This window comes from Phyllostomus discolor, chromosome 4 (genome assembly GCF_004126475.2).
Source record: "Phyllostomus discolor isolate MPI-MPIP mPhyDis1 chromosome 4, mPhyDis1.pri.v3, whole genome shotgun sequence".
Taxonomy (NCBI): domain Eukaryota; kingdom Metazoa; phylum Chordata; class Mammalia; order Chiroptera; family Phyllostomidae; genus Phyllostomus; species Phyllostomus discolor.
In genome coordinates, this window is record NC_040906.2 from 172990371 (window position 1) to 173000329 (window position 9959).

General features: G+C 38.1%; 1 protein-coding gene across 1 annotated transcript in view; it reads left to right on the forward strand.

The window, feature by feature from the left end:
* RFX6 (regulatory factor X6) overlaps positions 1-9117 on the forward strand; it is a 53399-nt gene extending 44282 nt beyond the window's left edge. Inside the window, exons 14-19 of the mRNA XM_028510866.2 lie at positions 737-854; positions 2250-2372; positions 3030-3236; positions 4322-4834; positions 5696-5908; positions 8305-9117. Of these exons, the coding sequence (XP_028366667.1) occupies positions 737-854; positions 2250-2372; positions 3030-3236; positions 4322-4834; positions 5696-5908; positions 8305-8480 (1350 nt within the window). The 3' untranslated portion in view covers positions 8481-9117. The remainder of the gene's footprint in view (positions 1-736; positions 855-2249; positions 2373-3029; positions 3237-4321; positions 4835-5695; positions 5909-8304) is intronic.
* Positions 9118-9959: the final 842 nt, after the last annotated feature.

Genomic DNA, 9959 nt, shown 5'->3' on the forward strand with positions numbered 1-9959 from the left:
GAAAAGCACATTTCCATAAATGCTGGCAGAAAATATGGTTTTAAGTATTTACATTTTTTTTAAATTCAAAGAGCTCAGTATTTTGTGTTTTCTGTGGGGTTTCTTCAACTCTTTCAGTTACCCTTGAAGTCATCCATCATGAAACAAGACAGTAAGAACAAATATATCCATGCTAGTTGGTGTTAGCCCTTCCATATCAAGGAAACTAGTTACAGTGTGGGGACTTTTTTTTCTCCTGGAAGGAAAACAGATTATCATTCAGGACCAGAGAAGTCAGAGTTAATCATTCACAGAAATATATAACCCTTCCTTCACACTTCACCTTCTGTTTTGTCAAAATAAAATAAAGGGATAAAATATTTGGTAAATTATTTCATTTTGTTGTTCAGTTCTATTAGGTAATACAGTGATACAGAATACAGATCTATTAACCTTAAAAATGACCACAGAGACAGACTAAAGCTTCTACATGAAAATTACTCTTTTGCTTTTTTTTTCAAATCAAAGAGGTATTCTGTTTCAGGCTGTAAAGACATCTTCTTACCTGATACTTTTTCCAGACCATGTTGGCCATTGTATCCCTGGACAGACCATTTTGTTCCATGAACAAATGGCGTGCCCTGCCACGTGTCTTGTTGGTTGTCAGACAGTGACTTACCTCTTGCTCTTGTGTAGGACGCATGTAGTGATGGGATGACAGATTTTTATAGTTCCAACTTATTCTTTTACTTTTCAGACCAGCAAACAAAATGGAAAATCATTAAAGAAGAGGGCTCAAGACTTTCTGCTGAAGTGGAGCTTTTTTGGTGCTCGAGTAATGCATAATCTCACCTTGAACAATGCATCCAGTTTTGGTATCCTATGTGCTTTATAAAACTCTTCTGAAGTGAATGACATCATTTGTCCCCAGTCACATTTCCCATCAGTTTTTAAACATGTGACATTGTCACTTCTCCAACCATGTCTGGATATTGAGCAGTAGAGACTAGCAGTTATGAACCTGGGTTTTAGAGTCAGTTCACAGGCAGAGTTCAATCCTATCACCTCTGTGTGCCTTAGGCTTTACCCAGGCTCTCTGCTTATCATAGAAGGAGGAGAATAGCACTCAGTAAACACTTAATAATTAATAGTTATTGTCATTCCATTCCATCAGTGCTTGGATAAGTTTTATTAAACGAGTAAATAAACAATTATGATACATCATTTCCCCAAGGCACTATGATTTGAAATATGACAAATTTTTGCATCTCTTTGGGAACCCACAGAGCTGCACTTCAGGAGTTAAGGAACAGCTTAGAACACAGACTCTTGTGTTTCTGAATCATCTTACCTGCTATGTGACTTGGGAATCAAATTGAGTCAAGTTAGCTTTATCAAAAATTAAATACCTTCTTTTCCTAAAAATATTTTCTGGGATTTTTTTTTATCTCATGAACAGTACTTCTGCATTTAGTAGTTGCATTTTAAGAAATCTTCACAGTATAAAATAGATCACAGTTAAATAAGTTGTTTTTATTTAGTTTTCAATGGAATTAAATAAAATCAGTTAACTTGTATTGAGGGATGAACAAAGTGTATTGAGTCTATTATTTGAATTCTTCTGCTTTCAGTTAAGGTTTCTTAAAATATACAACATTGAAGCCTGACTTTTTTTTTTTTAATGAAAAAAGACTTTTGTTGAAAATCTATTGAACAGTTAAAGAAGGTTAAGGTTTTCCAGAACAGCTTCTACATGAAAATTACTCTTTTGCTTTTTTTTTTTTTTCAAATCAAAGAGGTATTCTGTTTCAGGCTGTAAAGACATCTTCTTACTTGATACTTTTTCCAGACCATGTCAGCCATTGTCTAATTATTTAGTACAAAGTAAACAGAAATAGAGTAGAATAGAGCTTATTCTCCCCAGGTTAAAGCTTATCACATTCCAATGTGTGCCCTCTTAAAGCATAAAGCATGTCTCACTTTCATCCGTATTTTCCTTTGATGTAATTAGTTGCCAAAGAGCTGGCAGGACAGTACACACAGTGAGTTGGGCAGGCGGTGCACAGAAAGATTAGAGACCTAGGTTAAGCATGTTGGTCTTAGAAGGTCATTTAAAGTCCAACAAGTATTTGTTTATTTCAGTCGCTCCTTGTAAAGTATTGCGAGATGGTCACCAAGATAACTTGACTTTTCCCTCTTTCTTTTTCTTCTCTTTCTCCTCCTTATTTCATCTCATAATGCCCTCTACCCATTCCCCACCCGCAAACAAGGTTCTTTCCATTTGATCCGAATGCTTCTGGATGAATACATTCTCCTGGCCATGGAGACCCAGTTTAATAATGACAAAGAACAGGAGTTACAGAATCTATTGGACAAGTATATGAAAAATTCAGGTAATTTAAAATGTATATCTTATTTTGAATATTTCTTTGCTTAAACCTAAGTTCAGGGATTTGTTTAGTGGGTTTATAACTGTCGCAGAGTTTACTCCAAACGTGTCACTGCTAACATGGTACACTAACACTAATAGAGCACTGTTTTTTTCTTTTCTGTGAACTATTCTTTTCTATTGAATATTCAAAGTATTTATCTGGAAACTCTGAGAGATACAAAATAAATATTCTTAACTTTTGAGAATTCATGTAAAATCGAAGAGGTGACTATAATCCAAAAATTAAGTGTAATTTAAGACAACACATGTAGTAAACCACCTCATAAATGGTGTAGAAATAAGTGCCCTAGCAGTTTAGAGAAGAGAGGAACACATCTCCTTGGGGTGTGATGACTTGCGTTTTGAAGACTGTTCATGCCAGAGTGGATTGTTTTCAGTGTTTCTCAAGATGCACCTTTACTCACAAGTACACACTTAACTGAAACCAGCACCACCGCCAAGAACAAAGAGCTGACAGCCTGTTTCCCATGGAAATCATTTCTCATGACTTTCCAGATTTCTGATACAATCCTAAAATATTTTCAGTTTCTTTTACTTGGGCTTCTTCACCAGGAACATGGAAATGATATTAACTTCCCCATTAAAAAAATCCTTCCAGATGCAAGTAAAGCTGCCTTCACCGCTTCTCCGAGTTCATGCTTTCTGGCAAACCGTAATAAGGCGAGCGTTGTTTCCAGTGACACTGTGAAGAATGAAAGCCATGTGGAAACACCCTACCTTCCTCTGTCATCCAGCCAGCCTGGAGGCTTACCCTCTGCCCTGCACCCCCTCCCTGCTGGAAACACAGACAACATGCCGCTCACAGGTACGCTGAGCAACAGCCGAGAAAACCCCTTAGGCTTCAGTACGTATCACAGGAAACTCTTCCTTTGTTTTCTTAAAATTGGTAACCACCAGGCATTCCAAGAATTAAAAGAGGCTTAGCTTAACTGACTTATAATAACAGTTTATAAAATTTTTATGACTTTCAGCATTTGTTATTCAAACTTTTAGCAATACCATTGTTAACATAGGTATCATACTTTGGCACACTCTCTTTGTTATACCAGAAGTGCAAATTATTAGTTATCTTCAGTTGGTGGGGAAAAGTTAGGTTAGGTTTGCATAAAACCCAAAAGGGCTGCTATTTATTTTGGAGTTTTTTAGTAAACTTATTTCTCCTTCATTAAAAAGTGGATTCAGCCATTTTTGCACAACCATTATAATTTTCCTCTTTGGTCTGTGGTCTCTTTGGGGTCCTTCTGAATGTTTAGTGGCTAGAACTAGTTACTAGATAATTTTTTCATTCTGCTTACTGCTTTATGTCTTTTTTGAAATCCTTTTACATACATTACTTCATTGGACACTCAGCATTTTAAACCTGGAAGAGCCTAGTAGTTCAAGGGCTGAATTCCACCAATGGGAAGTTGGAGGCTAGGAGTTGGCACCATCCATAACTCATGGATCATCTGTGGTGTTTGCATGATGTTTTGAGCTGGCTGCTTTAAAACTGTGGTCATTCTGACTTTATTGTCCATTTTTACCTTAAAAATCAAAGCAGGTCACATTCAGCTTCTTTATTAATTATAGAGAAATGAGAACAGCAGACCCATCTGCCCTCTCCATGCTTGAGCTCTAACCGTCTCTATACCTGCAGGAGCAGGAAGCCGTCTTACACTTTCTTCCTCAGTCGCTAACTCCCGACGTCTCCACTGCCATGGAATATACATGTATTATGATGATGTTTTTAAACCTAAGATTTTAGTGTTCCCAGTTTTGTGGTTTTGGGAGACTAGGAATGAATCAAGTTAGGAAAAGGTACAATAATAAATCTTTTGACTAATTTTTAAAGAAGTGGCCCATGTATTTCAATATACCACTCAGTGATTGCTATGGTAATTTTTTTCCCAGGTCAGATGGAGCTCTCCCAGAGTGCCGGTCATCTGATGACACCGCCCATTTCTCCAGCCATGGCAAGTCGAGGAAGTGTCATTAACCAGGGTCCAATGGTGGGGAGACCCCCAAGTGTGGGTCCGGTGCTGTCAGCCCCACCACACTGCTCAACATACCCAGAGCCCATTTACCCTACCCTTCCTCAAGCCAGCCATGACTTCTATGGGACCAACTCTAACTATCAGACTGTGTTCAGGGCACAACCTCACCCCACATCAGGACTCTATCCTCATCGCCCTGAGCATGGTCGATGTGTGGCCTGGAGTGAACAGCAGCTTTCTAGAGACTTCTTCAGTGGCAGCTGTGCTGGGTCTCCATATAACTCTCGGCCCCCTTCCAGCTATGGACCATCCCCACACAGCCAAGACGCACACAGTATGCAGTTTTTAAATACAGGAAGCTTCAATTTCCTGAGCAATGCGGGGGCTGCCAGCTGCCAAGGAGCAACATTACCTCCTAATTCACCAAATGGTATGAAAAATTTTTAAAAATTTTCCTGGCCTTTGAGTGGGTGATAAAACAGATCAGACACGAAGTTCCACCCTTGCTGAGTGGCGTGTCATCCCACACAAACTTTCTGAAGATCACGGAAACTTGGAATTTGGGGCTCATTTCTGCTGCATACAAACATACCCCTAATTCTGTGGCTTTACTAAAGTTGTCTTTTTACATCCCACATGTGATGAAAAAATATGATGTCAACCATATTTGAGACCAATCTTAGTAGCCCCAAAGAAGATTGTTCTGTCCTTTGAAAATATTTTTAGTGAATATTTTTTTCCAGAGACTTAGCAGCAGATCTTAACAATTAGGGCCCAAACTATGCCCCCTGCTAGGCTGATAAAATACTGGCAGTTAAGGAGTTAGAGAGACCTGTGGACTTCCTCAACCACCAAATTAAGCTCTATGTGTAGGCTGCATTGAAGCTTCTCTCCTGAGTGTAGGCCAGCCCTTCTTTCAGAAACATGAATCTATAAATAAAATGGTATTTGACAAGCAGGGTAGTCTTTGTGAGGGGTTAATAGTGTTTTTTTTCATTCATAGAAGATCTTGGTAATTTAGATAAGGGGAATTAAATTAGAGAGATGTAATCTTATATCTCAAAATTAATAACAGGATAACTCATGTATGTCTTTCAAAAACAAAAACAAAACAGCTAGTGAACTATTTCACATATAAACAGAAATCCAACTATATAGTAAATGTAGGTGTGAATGCAGTATTTACCGTATGATATCTTTAGACTCTATCCTGTCATCTTGTCCCTTTTTGCCTTCCTGAAATAGTCTTTGTAATAAGTTAACAGTATATTCTCGATGTTTTCTGTTGCAGGATACTATGGAAGCAATATAAACTACCCAGAGTCTCACAGACTTGGATCGATGGTGAACCAACATGTTTCTGTTATCAGTAGTGTTCGCTCACTGCCTCCCTACAGTGACATCCACGACCCACTTAACATTTTAGATGACAGTAGTAGAAAGCAGACCAGCTCATTTTATGTGGACACATCACCTTCAGCTGTGTGTCGAACTCCAGTAGTAGGTAAATTATTTTAGTAGTTCTTGAAAAATATTTTAAAAAGTGGTTAACCTCAGATATTCAGTATTACTTGGGAGGGTGACCGTTGAGGTGGCTTGTCCACTCATGGACCTTCAGCTGATTCATCACTTTGGATCTGATGTTATATTTTGATATCTGTAAGTAACAGTTTACCACTATACAGAATGCATATTACTACTGCTAAAATCTATGGCTAGATCTGTTATTTTTTCCAAAAAGAATAACTGGTATCTCTTGTATAAACAAAAATGAATATATCCTGTCAAAGGCAGTTTGAAAGACTGTGGGTTTTATGAGAATAAGAATGATATCTGTTTCCTACTCTCTTGTTCATGGATGGACCCAGAGGCAGAGCCAATGGGTACCTCTGGATCCCATGACCTACATCAGCTCCCTAAAACCATTCCAAGTTGAAAAGGTTGGTGACTTGTGGTGGTCATGTTCTCAACCTCATGTAAAGTGTGATTAGATCCCTCTGTAGAAAATGTTGCTATTTTTAGTGTTTTATAACATACAGTTTAAGTAAAAATGAGCAAAACAGTGCATTTGCAATGGAGTCCTATAGCATCTTCTTCCACCCAGGTTGCTGTACCTAAGAAAATTCTGAAACTTGAACTAGATGCATTACCGGCACCCAGCAAAGTGTCTGCCACATAGTAGAAACTCAAGAAATCAGAGTTGAAAAGGAAAAAAGCATACGTAGAAATTTAGTTGCTAAAATAACTGATAAGGTATCATAGGACAAGTATATGTCCATGTGAGTGTCAAGGCAGCGTGTTAATGTTTATATGATATGGTTGAAACCTTCCGGTGGAATTGATTTCAGACCAACATAAGTGAAGGGCATTAACACCCAACTGGAGCATAAGGGAAAATGAGATAAATTCTATCTTTCCCCATTCAGTGTGCTTTTCCAATAATTCAATAGGAAGTACTTCTGCCCTTCCTGTGACCATCACAGATGCTCTCCGAGCAGAGTCTGGCAGCTCAGCTCATGCTATCTGCAGACGGTCATTGCTTCTAGGTTACTCTAATGAAGCAGAAAATTCCACTTCAGGAAGTTTCCTCGCTGTGAGACTAAAATGTACCATGTTGCTATTGTTACTATTAGTTCTGTTTGCTTGTAGAGATAGTGGAAGCTTTGACAGAACATAGCTTAGGTGTCAGATGGCTTCTAAGCTTGAGCTGTCAGGCCTGGCTTACAAGTAAATTACATACGGGGCTCCCAGGTGAAAAGAGGGAACAGAATAATAGGGTAAGTTGCACAGGGGGAGTTAGCACCTACCTTATGTCTCCTTAGTTATATATCCTGGTTTTTGGTGACAGAGAAGATGGCTATTAGAACAATAAGGAAAACAACAATGAGAAGACAGCACTCATAAATGCAGGAAATATAGTGTTAGTGAGCCAATTAGTGTGATGTTTTAAGAACCTACTCTGAGCCAAACTTCATTCTAGGTGTGGGGATATGGTAGTGATCAGGCTGGAGTTCCTGCCTATAAGAAGTTTACATCTCAGTAAAGGGAGATAAAGCAATGAATATACAAACAAATGCATTGCAAGGATAATTTCAGTTAATCTGAAGTCAATTAAATAGAGTAAAGTGACAAATAGTAATGGAGGGACTACTTCTAAGTAAGGTGGTTGGGAAAGGAAACCTGAGGTGAGAACACTGGAGTTGAAAGCTGAGGGCTAAGGAGGTAAATGACGTGAAGATCTGATGTAGTTCTAGGCAGAAGAAACAGCAACTACATAGGCTCTGAAATGGGAACACGATTGGAAAGTTCACTGTGCTGAAAGAAGGCCAGTGTGTTTTGAGTATGATGGATGAAGAAGAGAGTAGAATGAATCAGAAGGTGCATAAATTCACACGGGTATTTTGAACCAGGGCAAGGAGCCTGGATTTTGTTCTGAGTAATGGGAAGTCATTGTAACATTTGACAAGAGGACAATCTGATTAAGATTCAGCAAGATTACCCTGGTTCTATCTGCAGGGTGAGAGGGTAGGGCAAAAGTAAGGTCACAAGACTAATTAGGAGGTTGCTGTGTTGGTCCAACTAAGAAGAAGATGGAACTACCACTGTGTGGGTGCAGATGGAAAGAGGGGATTTACTGGGTATATCTTTTGGAGGTAGAGTTATGTGGATTTACGTTTAACATTGAGTTTTCGCTGCATAGTGTATAGAAGAAATAAATTCTGGAAGAATACCAAGGGGAAAGATGGAAGAAGAGGATGACTTTGAGAAACCATACACACTCAAACTTAGTACAGATACATGTGCTAAATGCAAAAACAAACACAGAGGCCTAAAATGAGTAGCACTTGCAGAGAAAAGAAAATGTCAGTTTACAATTGCTGATTATCTTTTCCCTTGCAGCATCCAGCATGCAAACCTCAATTCCTTCCTCCTCATCCCAGTGCATGTATGGAACCTCCAATCAGTATCCGGCTCAAGAAGCCCTGGACTCCCACGGAGCAAACGGGAGAGACATGGTGTCCTCTTTACCACCCATCAACACTGTGTTCATGGGAACAGCAGCTGGAGGCACTTAAATCCACAGTGTTGGGTGGGAGTTAAACTTTAAAAATCTCTACTGCTAAATATTATTCACTGAGACTCCCATCAGAGTACAAAGAATAAAACATGCAGTGTCAGGACATTGCTTTTCAAGTCACAGGGACAAAATTATGGACAACCCCCCATAGTGACTGGATATACTTGCAGAGTTGACCTTGCACATAAATTGTTTAAAATATGATCTCATTATTAATCACCATTTCAAATATTATCAAGTGGAACCAATGGAGCTTTGAAGAAGCAAATATTTCAACTATGAAGATTTAATTTTTCACTTCCTAATTTATTGAAAATCTGTGTGCTGTTGTTTCATCTTTGGTTTCTAAAAAAAGAGAAAATTTTATTTAATGCCTTTAAAATACCTTTAATTTATTAGGATCTAAGATTCATTGTTTACTATCCCTTATTTGACAAAAAGTCAAATGTGTATGTTCTACCTCCTATGGAAATGTTTACAAGGTCAAGACTTAATTCAATGCAGCCCAGACCAAAGTTGCTTGACTTTTAATTCCTGTGCATTAGTGTGGTGATTTCTGTTACATAGCAGTATTCCAATTCTATGTAACTGAAAGGACATTATAAATGCTTTCCCTCTCTATTTAAAAAGGATAAGAAATAAACAGAATAAAGTATGGAAACATTCTTCAAGGTGTGCTTGCTCTCAGGGCTGGGACTGTTTCTGAAAAATACTGGGCAAATCTCTGGATATCAAATTAAAGAGTCAGATTGGTCAGTAAAAATATCATAATTCGAAAACACTCGCATATCAAATACATGCATAGAAATTGTGGTGTGTAGGCTGTTTGACTTGTATACCTATGGAAGCAGTCTTCAATTGAGTACTTTGCTTATAAAGTGAGATTGTAGGAGTGTTCAGGGATCATCTGGAAGCAAAGACAAACTCAGAAATGAAAGAGTTATTATATGTAAATTAATACAATTTGATATACCATCTACCTAGCTATGTTTCTTTTTCATGGATCTTAGCTGAGAGATCTGTTGTAAAACTCATGGCTGATAGTGGGAACATTTTTATTAACTTTACAGGCTTCTCCTACAGCCTTATGCCAGGCACCAAATTACTTTTAAGGATTTGATTCTACTATTAGCCCTGGAAAGGATCCATAAGCCCTGAATACTCATTATACACCATGATGGAATTTGGTAAAGACAAACTGTAGGATTGTTTTCAGCAACCAATAAACAATTAGTGTGGACTTGGAGTGTTGCTACCATTTGCTCTGTAGTGTGCTCAATAGTTGTAGTTTATAAACTAATTGAGCAGAAAAAATTTGCAAAAGTGATAAATCATGACAAAAAGCAAGCTAAGTGTTGCATTCTTTGCTATGATAATATTGTAAGAGTACAAGGAGAATGAATTGAATAAGGACTTGGATTGAAGTAGAAAATGAAACAGTTTTAACAAGTGTTTGGATGGAAGCCTTGAAAATTAA